This window comes from Delphinapterus leucas, chromosome 11 (assembly GCF_059928025.1).
Source record: "Delphinapterus leucas isolate spDelLeu-1000000601 "Yukka" chromosome 11, BTC_Dleu_Yukka2, whole genome shotgun sequence".
NCBI classification, from domain to species: Eukaryota; Metazoa; Chordata; class Mammalia; order Artiodactyla; family Monodontidae; genus Delphinapterus; species Delphinapterus leucas.
The window spans coordinates 99,082,845-99,110,551 of record NC_143139.1 but is presented as its reverse complement, the minus strand read 5'-3'; the positions used below and the strand labels follow the sequence as shown (position 1 = coordinate 99,110,551).

Here is a 27,707-nt window from a genome sequence, read left to right as displayed (position 1 = left end):
AGCACGGCCTGCCCTCTGCAACCCCTTTAGGCTTAGTCCTGGCATCCCTGACACCTCGTTTCTATCTGGGGGCTCCCTCTGCAGCCTTCAGCCTCGCTCTTTGCCTCCGCCTCCACTGCATTCTGATGTGCTAGTCTCCCCCCTCTCCTCCCTGAGCCTCTGTCCATGGCTCCTTTCTGAGCTCCACCATCTACTCAGGATCCTGCTTAAGTGGAGAAGAAAGATGGGGCCGGACAGACCCAGGTGCGAATCCCAGCTGCAGGTATTGGTCAAGAGCCTTTGTGTTGCAAGTTACAGAAAACCAGCTTCAAGTTGGCTTCAGAAAAAGAATTTATTAGCTTGAGAAACAGGGAAGTCCAGGAATGGCCCTGGCTGCTGGCCTGGAAGGAGAGAGGGGCTTGAAGGAGGGTCCTGGTCGGATTGTCCCCCCAGCGGCCTCTCTGGGTCCCGCTCAGCTTCCAGCAGGCTGCCTTTGTTGGGGCCACTGGCCCGGGAGCTCCACGCTTCCCTCGGCCTGCCAGGGCCTCCTGAAGACAGCGGCCAGGTTGGTGTGGCCTGTGCTCAATCCATGGTCCCAAGACCCAGGTTTGCCTGACTCACGACTACAGGGCCACCGCGGCAGGAGCCCAGAGGGTCCTAGACGTGAGGGCTGTTGGCCCAGGTGTCAGGTCCCCACAGCCCTGTGGGTGTCTGCTGGGGGCGAGGGTCCCCAAACACCCACTCCCGATGCTCTTCCCCCTGTATCACGTCAGCACATACTACGTGCTTAATAAACACACCAATTGTTAAGAAGTTGTTGCTGCTATATCTTCATCCATCTCTTCTCTTGGCCTCCTCCTCTCTTCTATCAATGGCCTACGCACTGTAGATTCGTTTCTTCCTTTCCCCAGTAGATTCTGCTTCATTTTTTAATGCACTCATTCAAGGGATCGTTCACCAGTCATGCGTTCACTGACAGGTAGTCAGTGCAGGCTCTGTGCTGGGTGATGCGGGGACACAGATGCTGTCCCTGATCTGAGGAGGTCACAGCTGGGGAGAAAGGTGCAATAGCAAGGGCTGTGGGGCACCAGCCTGCAGTGGGAGAGCAGAGGCCTTCCTGGAGGAGGGACCAGGGTTCCTGCTTCCCTGGCCAAGTTGTGTCTTGCTTGGAACCAGGAGCGGGGAGGGCAGACGCGGCGTGGGCAGGCTCTGTCAGGGGAACTGGCAGGAGGGGACAGCTCAGCATAGGAAGGCAGGCTCTCCCTTGGGTTGTGTCCCTAGCTCCTGGGGATTAACAGCCCCTCTCTTGAAATCCCATTGTAATTAATCTGTTCTTGACTCACTGCCCAGCCCCACACCCAAGTTCAAGGAGAAGCCTGTCTCCCCAGGACCCAGCCCAGGCCTGACAAATAGAAGATGCCCACCCAGCAACAGTTAGTCAAAGGAACCGATTAACTAATTTATTTTAATCCCAGGAATTTGTCTAGTCAATTTGCAGGTGTCTGCTGTCTCCCAGGAGACCTGCCCCCGTGAGTCTCTAGCTAATTTCAGTTTGCACTGAAGGAACCTGAGAAACATCTATGGGCTGGGATCGCCCCTCATGGCACGGCCGAGTCGGCACGTTCTCCCGAGACCTGCAGCGTGCGGGGGGGGGGGGGGGGGGGGCGTCAGGGCCAGGTTACTGATGGGGAAGGAGACCGAGGCAGCATTTATAAAACTGGCTCAGATCTTGTTCAAGCCACATCACAATGCTTTGGTTTTTGCCATAGCAAGGCAACCTCTGAGCTCGATTCTCACACCCCAGATAGCACACCACCAGCTCAGTGAGTGTGCATTCCTATGATTAAAGCATGACTGACGAAACCAGGTACCCAAGGCCCCTTTACGAAGGGCAGCTTAGAATAAAGAGAAAACAAGCCCAAACCAGCACCACCAAAGCCCAGGGAGAAGCTTGAGGACATCTCTGCAGAGACAGCAGAAGGGCCGAGGCCGCAGGCAGCAAGATGGGGGTCCCTCTCCCAGGAAGCACAGGGGCCTGGGGTGAATGTCAGCAGGGCCTCCGCTAGCTGTGACCCTGGGCAAGTCATTCCCCCCCATTGGTACTCTCACCCAAAAGGTCGGACAACAGAACCTGCCTGGAATACAGGGAGGAAGACAGAATGAAGGGGTTTATCCCAGGGGCAGCCTAGGCTGGGGGGGAGGGGTGCCCCCAGGGTCTGCGTAGGAGACTCCCCTCCCCCAGCTGAGCCCAGCACCAACCCTTCCGACCCCTGACTGACCAGAAGGTATAAGGGTCCCCTGGGAAAATACAATTTGCAAGGCAAGTGCAACAGCAGTCCGCACCTCAGCTCTGACTGCTTAGAACTGCACCCTGGCCCTTAACGAGGATTAGAAGATTCAGAATCATGTTGAAAGTTGATTTCTGTCCCCTCTTCCCGTAACGCTGCTGGTTACAGGGCTTTGCGCTTTACAGGCCTAATCAACAGGCTCCAGCTACTTGTAACCCTGCGAAGCCAGTGTGGCAGCTGGTCTGATGGCCCGGGAGGCTCCGCGGGGCAGGCGGCCAGGCTGCCTCACTGCAGGAGGTGGACGGTGGCCGCCCTGCGGATGAGCCTCGCAGTCAGTGGGGAGTTGGGCTTCAAGGCATCTCGCTCCATCAGAAGGCTCCTGGGGAAACAGAGACAGGCTCTGTGTTGGAACCTCCTAGAATGTGGGGGGGCGGATGGTCCCTCCACCCCAAAGGCAGGACACAGGCAGCACGGGCTGGGGCCGAAGTGGCAGAGAGCAAGATGCTCCCCTTCCCAAGCGGTGGAGGGAGGGGACGGCATAATGGCAGAGGGGACTAGAGGGACAAAGACCCAGAGGCAGGACATCAGGGGTGGGGACAGAGGGAAGGTGGGCGGAGATGTGAGGATGAGAAAGCGTGGACTCCAGAGCCCCGCGTGCTCGCACTGGCCCAGGACATCCGGTGTTCAAAGAGCATCCTGACAATGCTCCCAGCGATGCCCGAGTGCAGAAAATTTCAGGGTGAGCACATCCCCGTGGCCTCGTCTGCCCCAGGAACTTGGGGCCCATCCTCCCGCCATACGGAATGCTGGGACCAGAGGGTAGAGCACGACTGTGGGGATGGGGGGGAGAGCCACGCCTGAGGATGTTCCAGGAAAGCGAGTGGCATAAGAGACGGTGTGGGAAAAACCGAACTTTCAACAAAGAGAGAATCATTTAAGGCAAAGACCCCAAACAATTGACAACAGCGATTCTGTGCGCCGAGGGTGCGGTTAAGGGGCCGGGGCCTGGCACTTGGGGCAGGGACACCATGGCAGGGGGCCGAGGGTTTCCACCTTGGACGGGAGGGGAGCTGAGCCGTGTGAGGATGGCAGGAGGGCACCAGGAGGGGGCGTGCCTGTCACCCCGAAGCAGCAGGCTCCCCTCGCACTTCAGGGGCAGACCCCCTACTGCACCCTCCGCCCCCCAGCGTGGACCTCGTCACCCCGCCCGTGTGCTGGCCCCAGCTCCCCCGCTCAAGCCTGCACCCTCCTCTCCGTCCAAGGGGCCCCACCCTCCCTGCCCAGCTGCCAGAGGCACCACACCAGGCCTGGAGCTCCCCAAGCGGCTCCACCACTAGAGAAATGCGTGCGGTTTTGCACGTGGCCACGGAGGGGGACAGCGAGGGGCATGTATCCAGGGTGCTCCAGGGTTTGACCATTTCCAGCGTGTCCATCCAGACTCAGGTGTGACACAGCGTCCACACCTGTTTCACCAGCACCTGCACTGCTCGCTTTGGAACGGTCGTCGGGGCAGCCGGGCCCTGCCCACCGTGGGCCGCCCGTGCCTGTGCTTGGACACTGGTGCTTTCCACCTGACCTCTAACCTCAAGCGCCCTGCAAGGGCCTCCTGGGCCCCACGGTGCAGCCTGGACTTGCAGTGGCAGCTTCGCTGGGCCTCACGACACCCCTCCTGCCCACCCGGCACCCCTTGGCTCCCCTCTTTCCCCTCGGCGTTCCAGGAGGACCTAAGGGATGGGGGGGGCCACATCTCCCCCCAGGAGCATAGGGGCTGGTGCAGGTCGAGGTGAATGGGGTGTGGGACAGCGAAGGCTGCCAGCGATGGCTGGCTTCACGGGTAGAGCTTTCTTCTTGGGGTGCCCCTACCCTGACACCCCCAATCCTCCAGCCACACCCCTCCTCCTAACCAGATCACCCCTGGCCTGGTTAAACTCGCTTGGTTTCAGGCCTCCCTGAGAGTGTCACCTCCACCAGGCACCCTCCCTCCCAACCCCCGCCCACTCATCACAGCGTCTTGGGCAATACTCCCGCCCTCGTGGCAGTTTTACACATATTTGTGGCATTGGTTGCCTCGTGTCAGTTCCCACAGGAGAGGTAAGCTCCATGCAGCCTGGGCCTGGGTCTCCTGCCCACCACTCCCCCCCCCGCCCCCAGCACCCAGCACAGGTAGGAGAATGTGAGCTGAGACCCAAAGGATCGGTAGGCGTCGGCAGGTGCAAGAGAAGAAAGGATGTCCCAGACAGAGGGTGTGGCACGTGCAAAGGCCCAGGGGCCTGAAAGAGTAACTGCAGCTCACTGTGGCCAGAAATGAGGAGTGGGCTGGGAGGGCAGGAGGGGGGGCCTGGGGGTGGAGGTGGCCAGATCCTTTGGTCAAGTTGAAGACGCTCACAGGGGGAGAGCCAGGCACCCACGTAGCCTTGCATCTCTGCCTCAGAGGTGGGCACCACCTCGGGCCAAGGGAGGTGGGAGCCTCTGGGCACCTGGAAACCTGTGGGGAGACCCCCGAGTGAGAGGGCGCTGTGCTCAGGGTCCTTCCCAGCTGGGCTTTGGGACCAGAACGAGGAACTCACCGGGCCACGTTCTTGTGGATGCCGGACGAGCAGTTTAAGGCCGCGTGAATCAGTAACTGGTTGAAGATGTCTCTCTGAAAGGTCAAGTGGGCACGTGAGGCTCTGTGACGTGGGACGAGGTATAGGGATGCCTGCCTCCTCCCCGCTGCAGGCTGGCCTGTTCTCAGCGACAAGCTTACTGGGGGATGTGAACGACAAGGACTCTCCCACACTGTGGGCACCAACACCGCGGAGACAGAGGCCGTGGGGCACAGGGGCTCCCGGACTGGCCCTCGCGCCGCAGCTGCTGGCTCACCTGGGCATTGCTGCCTCCGATCTGGACAATCCGGTGGCGGATGGGCAGGAGCAGTTCCACCACGCCATCGGAGTTCCCGCTCTGGGCCTCCACCAGGGCCTGGCACAAGGGCAGCCCCACATCGCGGGCCAGGAGGTGCTGGTGGTTCTCCCCCGGGGACCTGCCAGCCCAAGAGGGTGCCCCCAGTGTCCTGCAGGGCCTCGTGCTGCCCCCCCCCCCCACTCAGGCACCTGAGGAGGGGGCTGTCTCTTCCTCAGCCCAGCATCCCTGGCTCCGTGCCTGACACAGTAGGTGCTTTGATCAGGTGACCTGACAGAGGACAAGCCGCCAGGGAGGGGAGAGAACTGGGCTCTAAACTCAGTTCAACTGCGACGTGGCCTTGGGCGGATGCCCCACACCTGGCCTTGGTTTGCTCATCTGTAAGGTGGGAGTAGCAGTGCCGCCCTCGCAGGGCAATGCAGGGGCGGCATGAGCAGCCCCCCAGGGCCCTCTCAGCAGGGCGGGGGTCCTCCCGGTGGCCCCGGGCCCTCCACGTACTCGCTGGCATCCCGCAGGGTGGTCAGCAGCTCCTGCGTGGTCCGGGAGTCCCCAGCGCCCAGGGACGCCATCAGCAAGTGCGCATCGTTGAAGAGAAGGATGTGGTCTCGGCTGTGCTTCTGGGTCACGGACAGGACATCTTGCCACCGCTCACCCACAGACACCCCTGGGGACACGGGAGGACACCCGCAGGCCTGGCATGAGCGCTGTGCGCACGGGCCTCTGGCACCCACGGGTGGCTCCAGGTGAGGAGGCCGGGTGACGCTGGCAGGCGGTGTCTGGCCTCGGGCTTAGGCTTTGGGGGCCGGTTTATATTAACTTTGTTTAATCATAAAAGCGGCAGACGGGTAAGGTAGAAAGCAAAAAAAAAAAAAAGCTATGGAAGGGTATTAAATGAGGTCTCTGGACCCTTTGACAAACCCCAAACCACTTTAAAACTTCTTCCCGTGGCTCTCACTGGGCAGGCACCTGACACAGCACAGCACAGCGGAATTCACAGAAAGCAGCCTTCGGCCTTTGGGTCCCGATCTCCAGCTCTGGACAGTCCCTCTGCTCCGCTCTCCACCACCGCCTCCCGCCTCCTGTCCCTCCCGCTCCTGCAAGTTTTACCCGAGTTTTCCTACTGCTCCTAGAGGGCTCCTCCCGTGACCTTGTTGTTGCCCTTGACTTCCATTTCTCCGCCTGTCAGTTGGACGCGGCTCTGAAGTTTCCACTCTGCGTGCTGAGGGCGCAAGTGGCCTTCCTCTTCCCTCCACCGGCCCTGAGGCACCCACACCGTGCCTCCCAGCCTCCAGGCTGGGCCCCTCCTCCGGCAAATTCAGGGGGGCCCAGGCTGCGCCTCCACAGGCGAAGGGTCAACAGGACTCAACTGCCCCCAGGCCCGCCCCCCCCCGCACCGAGTTCCGATGGTTTTGGCCGGACAGAGACACAGGCCTCCACCAGCCTGGGTTCTGGTGTCCAGGTCTTATCACCTGGACGGCCGTGAGAGCTCCTCACTGTTCTCCCAGCTCCTCACGGATGCCCCGGCCTCCAGCCCAGCCTCCCCTGGCTCAGCCCCCCTGCTGGACAGAGCCTGGCCAGCCCTGCCCCGCGGGCTCCCCGCAGACCCAGATGAAAGCCACACTCTTCACCCTCCCTCCGCAGCTCTCAGCCTCCTCTGCTCCTCTGAGCGCACGGACCCCACACTCCGTCACTCATCCCCATAACAGGCCACTGGCTTCTGTGTCCTGGGGGCTTCAGATAGGCTGCTTCCCACCTGTAACATCCTGTCCCGTTGCCACCCAGCAAAACCCTACGTTCCCTTCCATGGCTCACATTTCACCTCCTCTAGGAAGCCTTCCCAGAGTCCCCGGAAACAGCCAGTCCTGCCCGGGCCTCATCCCCACTGACCCAGGACCTACAGTGGGTACAGGTTTGGCTCTGCTGAGCCTGGGGGAGAGCGGAGAGCTATCTGGTACCCCAGTGGTTGGCCATAAGCCTTCCGTAGCCCTCAGGGCTATGGGCAACCCCACCCAGGCTCCCTGAAGAGCACTGCATGACACAGTTGGGAAAACCCTCCCTCTGAAATCCCAGGGAGTTGAGAAACTGAGGTGGCACCCAAAGACAGGTGGCCAGGCGCCACCCGCGCCATGCAGGCCTGGCAGGTAGGCTGTGGGAACGGCAGGTGCCAGCAGGATTCGGAGCCTGAGGCCCGCACACAGAGAAGCGGAGGGAACTGGGAGAAAGGGCAGCAGTGGCCTGGTCCACTGGCCTCAGGCCAGCTGGAAGGCAGCCTCAGGGCTGGTACCCGAAGCCGCGCCGTCCTGGGACCGGGAGCAGGCCCTGGAGAAACTCGCTAATGAGCTCCTGCCAGCCTGAGCCCAGGCCGTGGCACCGTCCCCTCGTCGGGTGGGAGGAGAAGAGCCAGAGGAGAAGGCCCAGACTGGGTACCTTCCATCTGCAGCCGGTAGAGCATGGAGCAGCTGTCCACCACGTCCAGCATTGCGCCACTGCCCCGCAGGCTGGGGAGGATCTGGAAGACAAGAGCAGGAAGGGGATGAGGCGCTGCAGGGACGGCCAGAGCCCACCCCTCTGGGCTGTGCGTAGGGCCTGGGCAGAGCCAGCCCTCAGCCAACAGGAGCCACCACCAGTGTCCCCTCCACCCCAACTCTCAGGGCCATTCCCCTCTCCGAGGGCCTGGACCGCTCCAGCTGCCCAAGGGACAATGGACAGACCTGAGAAAGAGCCTACCGCACTGGCACCTGGGGGAGCACCTGCCGGGCCCTTGCACCTGTCACCTCCTGCCCCCAGCCCTGGTCTATGACGGCAGAGAATCATCTCTCCCGACCACGATTCCACATTCGTCTGGTCTACGTCTCACGGCACACAGCTCTTGTCACCCTTCACTCTTTACTACGAAATCCCGACAACTCGAGAGGATGATTTATAGGAAACTTTACTGAGTGTTTTTCTCTGGGGTTTAGATCCTCAAATTACAAGCATTTTTGTGACCCCAGGCTTTGCTATTAAGCCCATGGTGGGGTCCCCAGCAGTTGCAAGTTAGGCTTTTTTTTTTCCCTCTTAAACATACCTAGGGGGTGGAGGGAGGGGGAATAGGGAGTTAGTGTTTAGTAGGCCAGGAGTTTCAGTTTGGAAAGATGAAAAAGTTCCAGAAATGGATGGTGGTGATGGCTGCACAGCCACGTGAATATACTTAACGCTACAGAACCATACACTCAAAACTGGTTAAAATGGTAAAATATGGTATGTATATTTTACTACAGAAAAAAAAAATTCCTGGGGGGCTTCCCTGGTGGCTCAGTGATTAAGAATCCACCTGCCAATGCAGGGGACATGGGTTCGATCCCTGGTCCAGGAAGATCCCGCATGCCGCGGAGCAACTAAGCCCGTGCGCCACAACTACTGAGCCTGCGCTCTAGAGCCTGCGAACCACAACTACTGAAGCCCACGTGCCTAGAGCCTGTGCTCCGCAACAAGAGCAGCCACCGCAATGAGAAGCCCGCGCACCGCAATGAAGAGTAGCCCCCACTCGCTGCAACTAGAGAAAGCCTGCACACAACAACGAAGACCTTTCTTTTAAAAAGAAAGGTCTTCTTTTAAAAAAGAACATACAAATACATTTTAAAATAAAATAAAATAAAATGACTGGAAGGAAGCCTGAGATTTCAGAGATGACCAAATGAGATGTGCAATCAACCAACGCCCACGGGCAGAGTCAAATCCCGTTCTGGGTTTCGACACCGCTCTGGGCTCTGCGAGAGAATCGATGCCGGGAGGTCTTACACAAGAGCTGTGCTCTCGCTCCAGCTGTGGGTCTGCCTGGGGTAACACTGATTGGCTCAAAGATCTGTTAGAGACGGAAGGGTAAATTGCCGCAGTAAACCGAATCGTGTGCAAGCGTGGACTTACGTGGTCATCATAAATGGTCAATGCGGCCTCGTATTCGCCCTGGAAAAATGAAGTTCCGGCATTAACACGTGGAGGAGGTGAAATGTGATGCTGAGACATGAATTGCAAATGACCTCGACAAAGTCCCCGCCCCACAGCCGTGGTGGGTCTCAGGATGGGAGGAGAGGAACCCACCTCTGCCCCAGCCCTTCGCTCCCCCGTGTAGAAGACACAGCAGCAGCTCCTGCTGCTAAGGGAGCCCTTTCTGCGAAAGCATTATTCTTCCTATGAAGCGCTTGTCAAGCGGCTGCCGGCTTTTTCATGTGTTTCTTCTAGGATTGTTTTTCCCTTTATTTTCCTTACTGCCCAGTTGGGTTCACTGCTTTCTTGGAGACACTGTATCACTGCCTTCTGCCTGTCATTACAGGGTCCTCACCTTCCAAGCATTTCTCTTTGGACATTTAGGGAGCTTCTAGATTTTCTCTATGATAAACTGTAAGACAAACCCTTATAAATGGGACCCAGTGGTGGAATCACTGGGGTCAAGGGTGTCCCCACACCCTCACTGCCACTGGGGCAAAGCATTCGGAGGGTCCCATGGTTCATTCAGCTACATCCGTGAGGTGGGAGACTAGCAGTCCACCACAGCGGCAGGCGCTCGGGCTACCCTGTCTCCACAAATGGCACACGATACACATGATTTCCAAGTCCAGACAGTGCAGAATACCTAAAGTAGTTTAAGCCTGAAAAGCTATTTGAAAACATGAGTGCTCTGCTGCATCAAGACACCTTTGAAATGTGCAGTCACACCGTACTGCTCCACAGGATACAAAGTATAGCAAAAGGTAGAAAAATATTTCTTTCCTTGGACATCTTTATAGGATAAGACAGCCGGTCATCTTACCTTTTCAATCAGATATAAAGCCCAGTGCCAATAATTGTGACACGCAAGCATATCAGAGTCCTGGGGAAAGAACGAGAGAATGAGGGGAAAATCTGACAGCCTGTTGGGGGGAGGCGGGAAGCAGCTCCTGTTCTGTGCCAATGCAGAGCGCCACAGCTCTGAACGCAGGAAACGCTTCCCGGGCACCCGCCCTGGCCGGCCTGTGCCGGCGAGTCCACGCCCCGTCTTCTCCTTTGGCTCTGAGCCTCGGCGAGTGGCGTGCCTGAATTTTCCGAGGATGCTGAGGCTGCGGCAGGCTGGCATCTTAGCCCCAGAGCGAGAAGGCAGGAGAACCAAAGCCTCACCTTCCTTGGGTGTGGAGTGGAGAAAATGAATAAGTCTATCCGAACGGCTGCAGAGGCCCACTGCGTCCAAACAGTGCAATGCATCCAGTAAAACCCTACGGATCAGTGAGCCCAGGGCCAAACTCCCTGCAGGTCCTGTCAGAGCCCACAGAATAAGGGGAATGGGGTGACATCTAGACGGCTGCAGCTGGTACGCTTTTGGCCCTACCATGAACACTAGGCTACGGGGCTGCGGCTGACACTTCCTTCTCTGCCTGGATACCACCTCCCATCTCCTGGAAAGGAACTGACGATGCCTCCTCCACGGCCCACGTCTACCTGGCATCTGTATTTGAGGGTGACAACCCACCCAACTCCCCTCTCCCTTACAGGGAGAGGCCTGTAGGCCTTGGCGCCTTTGCTTAAGCTGATCCTACATCTCCCTGTCCTCTGCCTAGCAAACACCTACTCACCCTGCAATACTCAGCTCATACGTTGCCTCCTCCAGGAAGCCTTCCCTGACTGTTTCTCCCTCAAGCCCAGTTGGGTGGGATGCCTCCTCTGGGTTTCCACATCCCCAAGAATGCCCCTGGCATGGTGCAGTCATGCGCTGCTAGGGAACTGCTCGCTCCACTTGACGGGCCTTTTGAGGACAGAGAGGTCTGGGTGGGACTCTTAGTGGGGTCCCCAGGAAGGGGCACAGCCAAATGCCTGGGGCAGGTGCTAGAGGAGGAGGAAAGGGAGCCCCAGGCCACATCGTCCACCCCAGGGCTGTGCAGCCAGGCCAGAGGCTGGCAGGAGCCACTGCAGGGACGTGTGCAGGCATCAGGGGACGAGCGCCTGCTGGAGATGGCCCCAGCCACCTCGGGCTGCCTGTTACAGTCGGACTAACACCGATGGGGACTCCTTCGGGGCAAGGGCTTCACAGTTGTTGCAGCAGCAGGTTTTCAGGTAAGGAAACCGAGGCTCAGAGGGACCACGGTCTCATCCTGGGGTGGAGCCAGGCCTCAAGCACCCAGGCCCAGGAAAATCCCAGTCTGGGGGCAGGAAGTAAGTGGAATTCAAATGACCTGGCCCTGGCCACGCCTCCGCGGCCTCCCCCTCAGAGGACCCGGCAACTCTGCGCTCCCTCCACCCAGACTCAGCACCTGCAGGGGGAGCCCGAGGACAAGGGCCCGACCCACACTGTACCCCCATCCCCACCCAGGGCCTAGCTCATGCCCAGCGTTTGGGGATCCTTAAAAAGATCTGGGGGCTTCCCTGGTGGCGCAGTGGTTGAGAATCCGCCTGCCGATGCAAGGGACGCGGTTTCCATCCCTGGTCCGGGAAGATCCCACATACCGCGGAGCAACTAAGCCCGTGCGCCACAACTACTGAGCCTGAGCTCTGGAGCACGCGAGCCACAACTACTGAAGCCCGCGCACCTGGAGCCTGTGCTCTGCAACAAGCCACCGCAATGAGAAGCCTGGGCACCGCAACGAAGAGTGGCCCCTGCTTGCTGCAACTAAGGAAAGCCCACACACAGCAACAAAGACCCAACGCAGCCGAAGAAAAAAAAAAGATCTGAGTGTGAATCTAATGAGATTATAGTTCTCAAAGGTTCTCTTACACCAGTTCGCCTGCTCTACTTAATACCCCTCTTGGAGAAGCCAGGGATCTGCCTTCTTGTAAATTACTTCTCGCTGGCCTGTCCTAGGCCAGGGAGCTGCTGGGAGGAACTGAGGTGACCATGCCAGTCCCCTGTTCCCTGCCTGGTTCCTGGTCTCTCCGTGGTTTGCTCAATCACTGAGCACCTGCTGCCCGGTGCCAGGCCCTGGCAGAGACTCACTGTCTTGGCCGGTGGTGCCCTGGGAAGCCCACCATAGCACAGAGAAGGGCAGAGCAGCAGACCGCACCTGGACAGGTAGCCAGGCTGTAGGCCAGAGACACACTCAAGGACCACAGGCGCATGCAGAGGGAGGGCCACAGCAGCTGGGCACAGGCGGGCGCCGGGGGTGGGAGCAGGGAGGCCCCTGGGTGTTAAGGCCCCAGGAAAGGGCCTGGAAGGGCTTGAGGGGTCTGGATGGCATCCACGCTGCTGCCTCACCAGGGCCCTGAGCCCCGCACACCAGCCCCACCGACAGTGGCTGGGCCGTCATCCCTCCCATTAAGCCCTGGCTGCAACACGTGCTCCCTGAGGACGCTCTGTGGTTCTGGGGTCTGTGTCCAGTCTGCTGGCCGGTGAGCTCACAGTTTTCACCCCTGCTGGGCTCTCGTTTCACCTTTCTCATCCATTCCTTCTACAACCTCAGGCCACAACCAGTTCTAGAAACACCTTCAAAACATCAGCGGATGTCGGGAAGCCGTGGGGTTCCCAGGGGATTCGGTGGCTTGACAGAAACGCCTCCAAGTGGAAGATGAGTTCTCCCCAGAACTAAGCCACGCCTTGTACCTCCATCCGTTAATCCCCGGCTTAACTTGGGGGAACAAACAGAATTTTCCAGGCAGGTGGGCAGACACGAATCGTACCTTCCAGTGGGTTTCTGAGCGCTGCATGAACTCCAATCCATCCTGGACCTCTGCTTTCATCTCATGAATATGGGCGATGGTGTGCACCGACCACGCGTCCGTTGGGTTAATAGACAAAGCCTACGTGGCGGGGGTGTGGGGGTTGGGTGGGGGACAAGTCGAGATAACATGGGTGAGTCAGGCTGCCCGGTGACAAGGCGTCCCCAAGCCGTGCTGGGGCACGAGGGGCCTGGGCAAGCAAGGGGCCTGGGCTCTGCCTCAAAATAACAACCCCAAGGACCAGCCCATTGACCAAACACCAGATGCTGCCAGAGAGGGTATCACTGCCCATTTCACAGATGAGGAAACTAAGGTTCAGAGAGGCTAAGTGACTTGCCCGGGCCCACACAGTTGGGTGGCACTGGGGTCTCTCCAAAGCAGGGGCTCATCCAACCCCCTGGCCCCCAGCCTCCTGCATACAGCTGAGTCGCTGCCCAGTTTCCCCTGTGGTGAGAAGTAAGGTCGCCTTCCTCTCGCAACTGCCGTGGAGGCCAGCGGACACCGAGTGTGTGCGCTCCAGGGGCTCTCGGCTGCCCCTCCCGACTAGCACACATGCAAGGACCACACACATGCAAGGACCACATGTGTGGCTTTCCAGGCTCGTTCTGGTATCACTGCTAGGAACAACAAGAGCCACTCCGATGACCCTCGGACTTGATGGTGACGACATGGCAGGCGGGACACGAGGTCCGACTCCCATCTCACGGCGGGTAGTTTAGCTCATGGCTACTGAGCGCCTACTGATCCTGGCACAGAGCAATAAGCTGAGGCTCACCACGGGCCTGTGGACCATCCACACGAGCCCAGGTCCTCCACACCTGATCACGGGGTCCCCCCAGCCCTGCCACCTCAGGCGCCCACGCCTTTCACAGAAGCAGAATTGGGAAAGCCCAGCACCTTCACCCCTGGCCTGGCACCTGCTGTGGGGTCTATGCTGGCAGGTGGTCCCCAGCAAGCCCCACCTCCCTGCTGCAGCCCTGACTTGCATGGGCCCAACCAGTCCACGTGGGGACACAGAGAAAGGCCACGTCTGTAGGGAACGACGGGCAGCCCGGGGCAGAACCCTGCAGGAGCAGGACCCTTCAGGAGACCCCAGGGGCGCAGCTGAGCAGGCTGAAGGGACCTGCTAAGCGTGCTGCGGAAGGCAGAGGCTCAGAGCAGCAGGGCCGCTCTCATCCCCCTGCTGGGATTAAGTTCCCCCCTCGCTGAGGGGTTCCTGACCGGCTCCCTCCCAAGGTTCCCTGGGACAGAGTCTACAAGGCCAGAGCGATCCGGCCCTGCCTGCCCCCAGACTTTGCTCCCAGCACCCGGCCCGCCCACCTCCGCCCTAAGTCTCAGTCTATCAAGTGCTCTGTGACCCTGAACTCGCTGCGGCTCTCCTTGCCCGACAGCTGCCCTTTGCTCTTCCTGCCCTGGGCGTTCAGCCTGCAGACAAGGCCCACACGTCACCACCGTGAGGCCTCTCCAGACTCCAGTGGAGCCTGTGCAGCCCACCCTCGCTCTCCTAGAGGCCTGGCCTTGCCCAATAACTGTCTGTGGTGGGCTGGTGCTGGGGTCAGAGTGTGGGCGCCTGAAGGAGAAGGGGCGTGAAGGGAGCAGAGTGGGGCACCCCATGCCACCGCTTCCTGCTCCTGGCGGGTGTGAACCTGCACCTTTTGGTCACCCTCTGACTTCTTGAACCATCGTGCCAGCCCTCAGGTGCCCACATAGACAGCACCCAAAGGGAGGGTCCAGCTGCCAAGGTCTCCAGGGGAACCTTCCTACAGCTGACCCCCTGGATGGTGGCGCCTGGTCACCCAGATTGCCGTGAAGCTCCCTGTGCCCCTCAACGGCCTGACTCAGGGCTAAAGCACAGACCTCATCTTCCTACTGTCAAATCTGGGCTCTATTTTATAAGTAGAGTTGTTGTCAGAGACCCCACAGGCCCTGTGGGCCCCCGGAGGGTGCCGGCTGTCTCCCAGGGAGGGGTGCTGGGAGCCAACTAGGGCAAAGACTCGGGGGGAGAGCCCTGGCTGGGTGCTGGGGAGCAGGTCTGTCCAGGCAGCAAGAAGGACTGTGCTCAGGTGGCCTGGGCGACCGTGGCTCTGCCTTCTGTGAGCTGTGTGGCCATGGCCTTGGCCTCTCTGGGCCTGGTCACCCTCCTCTGGGCAATGAAGAGTTCAATGCCCTGCTGCAGAGGATCGAGCCGACAGGAGCGGCGTGTACACTGAGTGCCGGCCCTGAGCCAGGCGCAGGAGTGGCTGTCACCCCCGTGTGCGTGGCGGCCCCTCCCTGGGACTCAGTTTCCACTCCCACGAGAGAGGGAGCTGGAGAGGGACTCTGAGAGCCAGAGATGCTGAGGCTCCCGGGCCTGCGAGCAAGGGACGTCCACGGGGCCAGCCAGCCCATCTCCACCAGCACGGAAGGAGGGGCCCGGGCAGGCTGGAAGCGCTTAGCATCCCACCCTGTTCTGCACCCTTGGCCGCTGCCCCCTCCGGATGGGGGCAGTGCTTAAGAGAAGGGCTGGCCAGCAGGACCCCAACGCCAGGTCAGGGCCCACTGGAAGCAGTCTGATGAAATAAAATTTATATCTTAAGGCAGGACAAGAAAAGTTAAACATAAAGTTCTCTCTCTGGGCTTGTTTGGGCCTCCTCCCTCCCTCCCTGATGTGCAGTACGCACGTGTGTTACACATCCATCAGTGCTCCTCAGAGATGGGAGTACCTGCCGGACCGTAAACATCAATGCTTCCCTTTTTTCTGATGCTAGCAATGTAAGTTCTTAAAAGAACGCGTTCTTCCCCAGCTCTGTAGGGGGTCGTGGTGACTCGCTGCTGGCTTCATCCGTGCTTATCCGGACTATGTATCCTTGGTGACCGCTACATAAAACATCAGGATGTCATTTTGATGTACGATCCTTTGTCTCCAAAAGGTAGATGACTATGACTGTACCTTTGAGTTCTAACAGGCTGAACAGTTCTCAGAACTTTCTGAGAATCTGCTTCCTGGGTTACAATCCTCAGTTTGGCTCGAATAAAATTCCCCTTTTTTTTTCTTAACTTGATAGTTCATTGAATTTTTGGCGACAGGCCTCACTCATCACTCATCTGTCAGCTCCTGGAGGCTTAGTGAAGTCAGTGACACTTAGACACGTGAGGTCCCAGGTGGGAGAAGTGACGCTGATACTCGCTTCCCCACCTACAAAGTCTGGGTCCAGCAGCGCAAACTGTGGGCCCTGGAGACACGGAGCTGGGGGCATGCAGAGCTGCCACTCCATGTGACCCTATGCAAGAGGGGTGGACGGAACCTCCCTGGGCCTCATTCGCCTTCATGGCCTAGGTGGGGAGTTTCCTGAGCAAGGCGGCTTTGCAAACCCAGGGTGGGGAAAAGGGGAGGGAGCTGCCCTCTCTGTTAACATGAGCCCTCCTGGTAGGAAACGAGGTCCTGAGTGGGTGGGGTGCAGCGTGCCTGGCGTGCTCTCCTCCACCTGACCCCACTCCACAAGGGCTCGGGCATCTCAGGAAGGGCCCACTTACCTCTTTGGCGAGCTTTTCCGCCCGATCATAGAAGTTGGTTTCCATCAGTCCGAAAGAATAGATGCCTTTCACGTAGCTGAAAACAGAAGAAAATTATTTTTTAAAAAAGTGCACTTGGGCTTCCCTGGTGGCGCAGTGGTTGACGGTCTGCCTGCTAATGCAGGGGACGCAGGTTCGGGCCCTGGTCTGGGAGGATCCCACATGCCGCGGAGCGGCTGGGCCCGTGAGCCATGGCCACTGAGCCTGCGCGTCCGGAGCCTGTGCTCTGCAACGGGAGAGGCCACAGCAGTGAGAGGTCTGCGCACCGCGATGAGGAGTGGCCCCCGCTTGCCACGGCTGGAGAGGGCCCTCGCGTGGAGACGGGGACCCATCGCAGCCATAAATAAATAAATAAATAAATAAATAAATAAATAAAAAGCCAAGCATTTGAAGCCCTTTAAAAAAAAAAAAAAAAAAAAGTGCACTAGAACCGTTCAACCCTCAACATGACCCGTGTCGGTCAAACTGTGTCTCCCCCAAAATGGTACGTTTGAACATATGCCCTAACTTGGAATTAGAGTCTCTGCAGATCATCATCACGCTCACGTTAAGATGAGGTCATCCTGGATTAGGGTGGGCCCTACATCCAATGACTGATGTCCTCATAAGAGAAAGGAGAAGGAGGAAGGTTTGGACACAGACACACATGGACACACACACAAAGGACAGACAGTCACGTGGAGACGAAGGCAGAGACTGCAGTGATTTCAGACTTGCCAGTCCCCAGTCACAGGAGCCAATTCCTTAAAACAAATACCTTCCCCCCCACCCCACCCCACCCCGCTCCATATATATATGTAAGTAGTATAGATATAGATACAGATATATACATCCTATTGGTTCTGTTCTCTGGAGAACCCTGACTAATACAGCTCTTCAATCTACTAGTCCACTTGACCTTCACAACGATCCTATGACTAAAATGCAACGGAGGTGATCATGTGTGGTGGTCCCTAGGGCTGTTCATGGTTATTCCAGGCCTCCCTCTCCTCCCAGCCCAAAGTAGAGTTGCACTTCCTGGCCCCCTGTGAGTGGGTGACTGGATTTGACCAGTGACTCGGGAGCTGCAGGGCACACCCTTCACTCTGAGCACTAATGCCATTGTGAGTCCCCCAGGAGATCTCTTTCCCTCTTAGCAGCTGGTGTATCCCGAGAGCAGTTACTTCATCAGCTGGGATCCTGGAGGGCGACAGTGGCAGGGGTGTGGAGCCTCAGTTCTCCTGTGATGGACAGTGAGAAACTAACCTTTGTTGTAATAAGCTTCGGAGAAAAAGATCTAGAGGATGTTTGTTACTGTGGCAAAAATTATCTTGTGCTGACTGATACATAATAGTACTACCTCATTCCCAGGACGGGATAAAGATCAAATGAAGACGTGAAGCCTTTTCACTTTTCTTTTTTTTTTTTTTTGGCCGAGCTTTGTGGCTTGCAGGATCTTAGTTCCCCGACCAGGGGTCGAACCCGCACCCCCTTCAATGGAAGTGTGAAGTTCCAACCACTGGGTCAGCAGGGAAGTCCCACCTTTTCACTGTAAAGAACTAGGAAATAACAACAGTAGTCTCACTAGTTTTAGGGCAGGGCCAGGAGAGTTGCCATGTTTTTAGGGCAGAGGAGAGAGACTAAGCAACAGAAACGATGTGATTTCCAGCTAGCACCTACCTGCTAAGGGGGATGTCGGGTGTCCAGAAGGGATAAATTCGAGCCACAGAATCTCTCATCTGTTCCTGGTAGCCCAGGTAAAAATAGGTATCGTGGGAGAATTTCAGGGCCAACATGTCTGTCGGGTAGTCCTGGAGAATCTGTTCCCACAGCTCACAGGCTTTCGGAAGGTTCCTGGAAGCCAAGAGAAGTTTCTCAGCAACACTGAACACAGTTCACACACGAGGAGTGGAAAAGGCTTAATTACCTGCAGTGTCACAGCCTGCACTGAACTGGTTAAAAGATACGTGTAAGTCTCTACGTTAGGTTGTGGCTCAGAAAATTGAAAAGCTTCAGTGGGCAGTTTTACTCTCTAATTCAAGAAAAAAAAAAAAAAACTAGTTTAAGAAGTTACCAAAGACAATTTCACCTGAGACTGTGAACCAGCTGCAGGAAGCCTGAGAGGTGGAATTCCACCCCTCTGCTGACATCCGCACCCACTTGCCAGGAAAACCAGGACAGAACTCTCTCTGTCACTGCTTCAGAACGCCTGTAGCATCAGCTCAGGTCACCCAGCTCTGCGGACATCTCTCCTGCCCAAGCACACACAGGGGCTGTCCTGGGGGCAGGCACCAGGGTCAGGACTCCCACACACAGGGGGACGGACAGCCACGGGAACGACAGATGCTCACAGGTGTGTGAGTGCCAGGAGCATAAGGGCGAGGGTTTTCTTCTTTCTCCTATCTCTTATCTATTTCTGTACTGTGGTCCTACTATTTTTGTAATGAAAATAATAACCAATTTATTTAACGAAACACAATAAGTTGCTTTGCATTCTAACCTGGGAGTCCTAACCAACCACATCCTCATTCAGCAGTCAGCTGAGGACAGAGCAGTAGGCAGGATGCGATTCTCAATCAGGCGGGCACGGGAGTCAGGGTGAGATTCCCCCCGAGGTCCCCTCCGCACGGCGCAGGGGCAGCCCATGGCATCGCCCAGTGTGGCCTCGGAGCGCCAGCCCCTGGGCCAGGGAGGCCCCTCACCCCTTGGCAAAGGTCTCTACTGCAGACACGTGCAGCCGTTCCCGCCGCGTCAGGGTCTGAGTTTTGGAAATCTCCACCATCGTCTTCACAGCCAGGTCCAGCTCCTTGTCCAGCCTCACGGAGCTTCCGGTGCCAATCAGAATGAGGCCATTAGCGATGGCGTGGCCCAGGGCTGGCGAAAGGTGGGGAAATAGCTGGTGATTCAGACGGTCCCACCCAGCCCAGCCCAGCCCTGCATGTGAAATAAACACCCAGCGTCCCAAGAGGGGCAAGCCAGGTGGCCGGTAGGGTGTGTCCCCACCGACAGCCCGGAACTCAGCTCCTCACCAGGCACGTGGAGGGCATTCTGGGGAGGGCCAACGTGTGGATCCCCTGCGCGCCCCTCACCAGGTGAACTGGTTAGGGGCTGCCTACGGGCTCCTCTGGAGCCCCACCTGCTTCCCTCGCAGCTGCTACTGTCACTACCAGCAGCACAGGGCCTCCCAAGGGCCAGCTGGTAGATGCTGTCGGGGGGCTGGTCCCCAGAGGAGAGAAACCATGATCCTGTCTTGGCTGTTCTCATTTGCTGAGAGCTCGGGGGCCGAGGAAGATGGGGGTGTGCCTTGTGGCCCTTGTAGCAGCCTTGCTGGCAGGTGTGCTGGCCTCCAGGTCTTACCTGGGCTTCCCAGCCCCCACCTTGACAGAGGAAGGGTATCTGCTGGCGTTTGGAACTCAGTCTTTGGCCCAGGCTTGGGATCTAGGACCCAACCACAGTGCCAGGACCACCCATGTGGCCCCTGCTTCTGACCTGGGGCCAGGGTCTGCTCGGAGAACCTGAGCCCACGCCTGGACACTGGCTCCCGTGACAGCTCCCTTCATCCCCTATTCTGCGCCCCTTGCCCTCACTGGGACCTGGCCACAGTGGGGGTCCCTGCTGCCCTCCCATCTTCAGCCCTTCTGCCCAGCCCAGAACCTCACCCACACTGGGCCACCCTCCTGGGGTTCCAGAATGCACTGGGCTGACCCCGCCCGCGTGCCTGCCGCGCACATGGCTTGCCTGTGATGGCAGCCCCTGTCACCAGGTCGGCCCTCCCCGTCACAGCTGCTGTGGGGTTGGCCTCGCTAGTGCCCAGATAGGCTGCAGTGGCCAGTTCTTGTGTTCCGAGGGGTCCAGGCTTTAGACTGAGACAGCCTTGTCTGATCCCAGCGCCCCAACTACCAGCTGGGTGGCTTTGGGTATATTTCTTACTCTCTACTCTCTCTGAATCTCAGTTTCCTCATATGAGAAATGGGATCAGTGTCTTAAGGAGAACGTTTGAAAGACGCCTTCTATAGAACCTGGCATCTTTATGAGAGCAGCTGTTATTCCAAGCACAGTGGTGGCTATCACCTTCCCTCCCTCCCAACCTGGTCACTGCCACCAGCCCTGCCCTCCCCAACCCAGCTGAGTCCTGCAGTCAGGGAAACAGTGAGGGGCTGGACTTGTGAAACGGGGCTCCTCAACCCAGGGAAAGCATCACTCACCGAAGGTCGGATCTGCCGCTTTGAGCTTTGACAGGCAGCCCTCAACGCCACCAAGACTCTGGTCATTGGTCCATTTGACGTACTGAAATTTAAAAGGTTAAACAAAGCTGTCCCCAGGGAGTTTTTAGTTCATGTAAATGAAGGCTTGTTTCTAAACCTTGATTTTTTTTTTTTTCTTTCTAGAACACTGGTATTTTTCTGGACCTTGGCTCAAAGAAAACATAACTGGGTTGATTTCATACGAAGAGGGTGAATACATGGAACTCAAGGCACATTTTCTAAGGCTGGTGAGGCCACCATTTCCAAAAAAGAAACATCTAAAGGAAGGCTCTTCCTGACAGGTGACCTGCCCACAGTGTCGGCCTCGTCAGCCCCAAGAGGAGCCTTGACACTGGGTATCAAAATAGGAACCTTGCTACTTCCTATTCATTCCTTTAAAAAAGAATCACAGTAAACATTCATTACAGAAAGGAAGAGGCATGAAAGCCAAAAGATCAAAAGTATCCTTAATCTCATCTCATTATCATTTTTGACAATTTGGTGTATTTGTTTCTAGTCTTTTTTTTAATGCCTAATTTTTTTTAATAAATTTATTTATTTTATTTATTTTTGGCTGCGTTGGGACTTCATTGCTGCGTGTGGGATTCTCAACCGCTGCGCCACCAGGGAAGCCCCCAATTTTTTTTTTAATATTTATTTATTTATTGTCTGTGTCGGGTCTTAGTTGTGGCACGTGGGATATTTCGTTGTGGCAGGCGGGCTTCTCTCTTGTGGCGCGTGGGCTTTGTTGCCCCGTGGCATGTGGGATCTTAGTTCCCCAACCAGGGATTGAACCAGCGTCTCGTGCATTGAGAGACAGATTCTTAATCACTGGACCACCAGGCAAGTCCCAGCAAACACATTTTAAATGAAAAATACCTGACCCAGGTCTTAATTTTTAAAAATCCTAAAACCATAATAAAGCATTAGATTTTAGAATGTGCCCTGTCAGTTGTCCAACTTACATCTACACAGAATTAGCACATGTATTTTAACAAGACACAAGGGAGCTGGCACAGAGACGCAGACGCACAGCAGGGGCGGGGGGAGAGGTGGGGTGGCTGCCGCTGCACTGGGGAACTTTCCCTGCAACAAACTGTGCTCTGCAGAGGCCAGAAGTTGCGGGAAGGGGACAAACAGACAAAGAGCTCAAATGCACACAGTGGAGGCCCTTGGCAAGCTGACAGCATTTCACCAGTAGTTTCTTGTATGGCCCTTATGTTTCTAGAGGCTTCCTTGGCCCTTATGCTGCATGGACAGAATCAGTAGGTAGCGATTTCACCGCCCTTGAAAAAGCCCAGCTCTAGTTTTCCATCAGTGTGTCTAGACCTAGGTGCATCCTGCCGCTCTAGCTCACTGCAAAAGTCAGCTCAGCTCTCTGGACCTCAGTTTCCCTACCTGTCAAGCAAAGTATTTGGGCCTTACCTCTGAGACTCCCCTAGTTCTAAGACTATAGGCTCCTTCACTGGTGTTAGAAATGACTGGTAATACGGTGGAAGGTCTTAGAACAGCCATAGGTGGGAGCAGTATATTCACAGATTAGCCCCAGGAGTGGGGCCCCATGCCTTAAATGGAGGAGCCCCATACCAAACCCTCAGCACCCTCACACGCCAACGCCTGCCACTTGGGGGACCTCTCAGCCATGCCCTGGGCAGGCAGAACTGTTCCCACGCCCTGGGGGTACAGGTACATGGATTCTGTTGCAGTCGATTTCTCAAGTCTGCATGCAGTTTAAAAAGCATCCATCACTTTCTGAGACATTGGCTGGGGGGCTTTGGAGCGGCCTGAGCCATCGGTCCTGTGCAAGGATGCTTCAAAGCATTATGAAGAACGTTCAGGTCCCCGGGAAGCCCTAATATACTCAAGCTTACCAGGAGATTCGGGCAGGAATGGGGTTAACGGGCTGCATTGCTTATAAAATCAGGATAAAGATGTAAAGTTTTGAAAGCTTCGCATCCCGTGCCTGCTTACGTCATCCCTGACCAGCTTTACTTGGAGAGCACATCAGCTGACAGGCAGGTTTGGCTGTAAACTCAAGCAAGCTGTGTTAGCTGGGAGCTATAGCATCACTGTGCACGCGTGGAAGTACCATTTACTTGTGGCACGAATAAATGCAGCTGTAAGATGCACCCAAAAAAATGTTTTTAATGAAAATAAAAACCATTCACCAATTTAAGAAACCTCCCCCTGGACCGTTACAGAAGGGGCCACCACTCCACGGGCATACCTGGGTCAGGGTGGCATCAAACAGCCTGCAGGCCTCGTTGCTTGGGGTTGAGAGAGGGAGCCCGGCATCCTTCCAAGCCTACACACAGCAAGAAAGGGTCTTATTCCATGTAGCCCTGCAAGCAAACACACACGATCCCCAACCCCCAAGCACCAAAGATGCTAATGCCTGTCATCCTGCAGGTATGGGCTTCCCATAAGACCCGTCCTTGTGGGGCAGGCACAGACTCCCAGATTTCACAGATGGTGCAGTGTGGAGAGAGCTGAGCCCTGGGTGGGACAGATCCTGACGCAAATCCCCGGGGCCTCTAAGTAGCTGAGTGCCCTCAGGCAAGGTCCTCCCTCTGACCCCTGTCTGGCCCCGCTGTGAAATGGGGCACTGGAGGATACATGGGGTGACTGTAAAGTGTCTGCCAGGGAGCAGACGCTCAGTAAGGGGGAGTCCATGATCAGGCGGCAGGGAGGTCTGCCAGGACAGAAGAAGGGCTAACGCTGGAGGGCAAAACCAGGAGGGTGGTCCTGCCACCTGGCTGGCAAGGTGCCAACCACCAAGACAATTCCTCTCATCTCCCCACTTTATCAGATAGTTCAGACCTTCAGGAAACATCCCCAACTAACTGAACTGTTCAGTGTAATCGCTCTCTCGGTGTCTTGCCAGGGGCGCACAGACAGGCGACTCCCCGGTATGGAGAAATGACCTTTACTCCGGCCAGCCCAGCGGGCGGCTCCTCGGAGTGGCTATGCGCAGGTCCCCTCGCTCCTCTGAACGCCCCTTCCTCAAGTGCAAAATGGGTCCAGGCTCCCTGACCCCGCGAGTCCCGTGGGAGACCCTCACTAACGCCCAGCGTCCCCGCTGTGTCGCGCCGGGGTTAAGCTTTTTAGGAGGACCTGGGGTCTCCGCGGGGCGGGGCCCCGCGCCGCAGATTTTCCGGAGGCGGGGGTCACAGTAGGGTCCTCTGGTCCCTTCCGTGCGCCCAGAAGGCGTGCCCGTCTCTCGGGGTCCGTGTCCCCGCCGGACCCCTGGCAGGGCTGATCCCGCCACTCCCGGGGTCGTGGGGCCGCGGGGAACCCGGGCGGGGGCGGCCTCCGCGTACCTGGCAGTCGCGCAGGGGCGCGGTCGTGGCCATGGTGCTGGGTCGGTGTCGGGGGCGCGGGCTGCGCGCGCCGCCGCGGGCTTCCGGGTTGGGGGCGGGGAGTCGAGTCCCGGGGGCGAGGCGGGGCGGCCCCCGCTCTCCGCTCGCTCACTGGTCCGCTTCGGACACACCCACCTCTCCGGGCCGGGTCCCCGGGCGGACCCCTCCGGCTCTCTTCTCCGGGGCTGCGGGAACCCGAGTCGGCTTGAGGCGAGCAGCTTTGGTGTGCGCCCCCGCCTCCCCCATCAGACAGGGAGCCTGGGGCGGAAGGGCCAGAGGGCGGGCCGGCAGATTCCTCCCTTTGGGGACCCTCTGGGAGGCGACTGCAGAGTCCCCTGGGAGGCAGAGGAGCCCTGGGACAGCGGTCGCTTTCAAGCTCTAAGTGTCCCACTCGGAAGCCGCGCGCGCGCGTGCAGACATTCACAGAGGTCATTTTGACCTGTGGTCGGGCCTTGCCCTGCACCCTCTCCAGGGCAGAGGTTGGAGTGGCGGGTAGGGAGAGTGTCTTTTTTTTTTTTTTAAACATCTTTATTGGGGTATAATTGCTTTACAATGGTTTGTTAGTTTCTGCTTTATAACAAAGTGAATCAGTTATACATATACATATGTTCCCATATCTCTTCCCTCTTGCGTCTCCCTCCCTCCCACCCTCCCTATCCCACCCCTCCAGGCGGTCACAAAGCACCGAGCTGATCTCCCTGTGCTATGCGGCTGCTTCCCACTAGCTATCTACCTTACATTTGGTAGTGTATATATGTCCATGCCTCTCTCTCGCTTTGTCACAGCTCACCCTTCCCCCTCCCCATATCCTCAAGTCCGTTCTCCAGTAGGTCTGTGTCTTTACTCCTGCGTGCCCATCATCGGATGAATGGATAAAGAAGATGTGGCACATATATACAATGGAATATTACTCAGCTATAGAAAGAAACGAAATTGAGCTATATGTAATGAGGTGGATGGACCTAGAGTCTGTCATACAGAGTGAAGTAAGTCAGAAAGAGAAAGACAAATACCGTATGCTAACACATATATATGGAATTTAAGAAAAAAAAATGTCATGCAGAACCTAGAGGTAAGACAGGGAGAGTGTCTTTGAGACCAAAAAAATGTGAGGTGACATTTTCCCTCCCCTTCCCCTCACACCTGCAAGTAGCAGGGCCTTCTGGAGGCCCCTAGACCTGTGCCCCTGCAGGGCCTGGGCCTGGAAGCTGGTGTTGGCTGGTGGCAGCAGCTTTGAGCCACCAGTGGGATCAGGGGCTGTGGTAGGCAAGCCCTGGGTGTGGCCATGGGTGTGCAACCTGGACAGTCGTACAGGGCCTCACACTTAGAAGGGCCCCGTGCTTGGTGGAAAGCTCAGCTGTTGCCATCTTGAAATCTTTAACAGTTTTTGAACAACGTCCCCACATTTTCATTTTTCACAGGGCGCTGAAAATCATGTAGTCAGTCCTCTGACAGCCAGTCCATTAACAAGTGCATCTTTTCTGAATTCCCCACTGCTCACCACCTCCACCATCACTAACCCTAAACTGAGTCAGGACCAGCTCACTTGCAAACCGAATGTTCTTCCAGCCGTCAGGCCTGTCCCTTTGATTTCCCTGGACCCCGCTTAATTGGCCTGTCTCCTTGCATTCCTGCCCACCTACAGTCTATCTCCCTCACAACAGAAGGATGCTTCCCAACTGGAAATCAGATCAGGGCCCTTCCCTGCTCAAAACCCTCCAAAGACTTCCCAACCCACTTGAGATAAAATTCAAATGTATGATCGTGGGCTCTGAGGCTAAGCTTGCTCTGGTCATCAGCCATCTCTCCAACAGCATCTTCTACCACTTTCTCTCCTCTCTGCTCACTCCAGCCCCACTACTAACCTTCTCTCTCGTTCCTGCCTCCACGCATTTGAACATACAGTTCTCTGTGCTAGCTATCCCGCTCCCTAGCTCTTTGTGAGCCTTGCTCCCTCATTTCTTGCTGATCTGCTGGCTCAGATGGTGCCTCCTCCAAGAGGCCTTCCTTGACTCCCCTATCTCATCCTCATTTCTTATCTCTTAACCTGCCTTATTTTTCTTCATATCACTTATCACACTCAAAATTATACATGTTATATCATGCCTGGGTTATTTTTGATTGTCTCTCACCCCCCATTATAATGGAAGCTCCTTGAGAACTGGGCCTGGGGCTGATGCCTAGAAAAATGTCTGGTATGTAGTAGGTGCTTGAGAAACATGTGTGAAATGACTAATGCTAAATGAATTAATGGGGAATGAAAGGAAAAAAAAATCAGAGATAATAAGGGATAATCAGGGATAATAAGAAAACAAATAATTAGGTGATAGACCTAAATCCAACCATATCAATAATTACATGAAATGGTGACAGTAATTACATTAAATGTTGATGGTCTAAGTACTCAATTAAAAGGCAGAGACTGACTGAGTGGATAAAAGAGTAAAACTCTATTAAATGTTGCCTATAAAAGACCACTTTAAACATAAAGACATAAATAAGTTGAAAGTAAATGAATGAAAAAACATATGTCCATAGACAGTAAGCATAAGAAGGCTAGTGTGGCTATTTTATTTTACTTCATCCCCCCTCCCAGTTTTATTGAGATATAATTGACATATAATGTGGCTATTTTAATACCAGGTAAAGGAAACTTCAAAACAAAGATTATCACCAGAGATAAAGACATCTCATAATGATACTAGGGGCAATTCATCTGGAAGATATAACCACAAATGTGTGTCTACCTAATAAACAGAGTCCCAAAATACCGGAGGCAAAAACTGACAGAATTAAAGAATGAAATAGACAATTCCACAGTTATAGTAGGAGAGATTAACGTCTTCTCTCAGCAATTGATAGAACAACTAGACAAAAATGCAGAAAAGACATAGATCTAAGCAACACTACCACCCCTCTTGACCTACCTGCCATCTACAGAACACTCCACCCAACAACAGAATACACATTCTTTCTTTTTCTTTTTCTTTTTTTTTTCACATTCTTTTAAAGTTTCATGTAACATACATTCAGACCACACGATGGGCTTTCAAACAAGTCCCAATACATTCAAAGGGATAAAAGTCATAGATTGTATTCTCTGACCATAACAAAATTAAATTAGAAATCAGTAACTGTGAATATTTTCACAGAAACTCCAAATATCTGGACATTCACAGGTCAAACCAAAACAGGGGAAATTAAAAATATTTATAATTGAATGATAATAAAAATATGGTAAGTATGTTGGATGCAGTGTTTGGCGGGAAACTGACAGCAGTAAATGCTTCTATTAGAAAAGAAGATCTAAAATCAATGACACAGGGTTTCACCCTAAGAAAGTAGAAAGACATACACACACTGCTATATATAAAATAGATAATAAAGACCTACTGTACAGCACAGGGAACTCTACTCAGTACTCTGTAATGACCTACATGGGAAAAGAATCTAAAAAAGAGTGGATATGTGTATAACTGCTTCAATTTGCTGTACAGCAGAAAATAACAAAACACTGTAAAGCAACTATACTCCAATAATAATTTTTTTAAAAAAAAGGAAAACTAAGTAAGAAACCCAGTGAGCAGTCCCCCCTCCCTCCACTCAGGGAGCCCACTGACGAAGGCTCTCGCTTTCCACCGCTTTGTAATGAGTTTTCCCGGATGGGGGGGGCGGGCTCCTGCTAGGGGTCTCCTTGGAGGGTCAGCAGACTGCGCCACAGGAACCCCACTAACAACCCTGACCCG

At 55.8% G+C, this 27,707-nt stretch overlaps 1 protein-coding gene and 1 pseudogene across 1 annotated transcript; one reads left to right on the top strand and one right to left on the bottom strand.

Annotated features, from left to right (window-relative positions):
• Window positions 1–317: 317 nt before the first annotated feature.
• Window positions 318–24,151, bottom strand: TTC38 (tetratricopeptide repeat domain 38). The gene is made up of 14 exons (XM_022596855.3): window positions 23,923–24,151; window positions 22,830–22,907; window positions 20,564–20,645; window positions 19,061–19,232; window positions 18,039–18,212; window positions 16,341–16,416; window positions 12,789–12,908; window positions 9,958–10,017; window positions 9,075–9,113; window positions 7,596–7,677; window positions 5,667–5,832; window positions 5,130–5,289; window positions 4,835–4,908; window positions 318–2,646 (listed from the first exon to the last, which is right to left on the bottom strand). The coding sequence occupies exons 1-14, from the start codon at window positions 23,953–23,955 to the stop codon at window positions 2,553–2,555; spliced, it is 1,410 nt and encodes a 469-aa protein (XP_022452563.1). The 5' UTR covers window positions 23,956–24,151; the 3' UTR covers window positions 318–2,552.
• Window positions 22,103–22,814, top strand: LOC149748100 (ATP synthase F(0) complex subunit j, mitochondrial pseudogene; annotated as a pseudogene).
• Window positions 24,152–27,707: the final 3,556 nt, after the last annotated feature.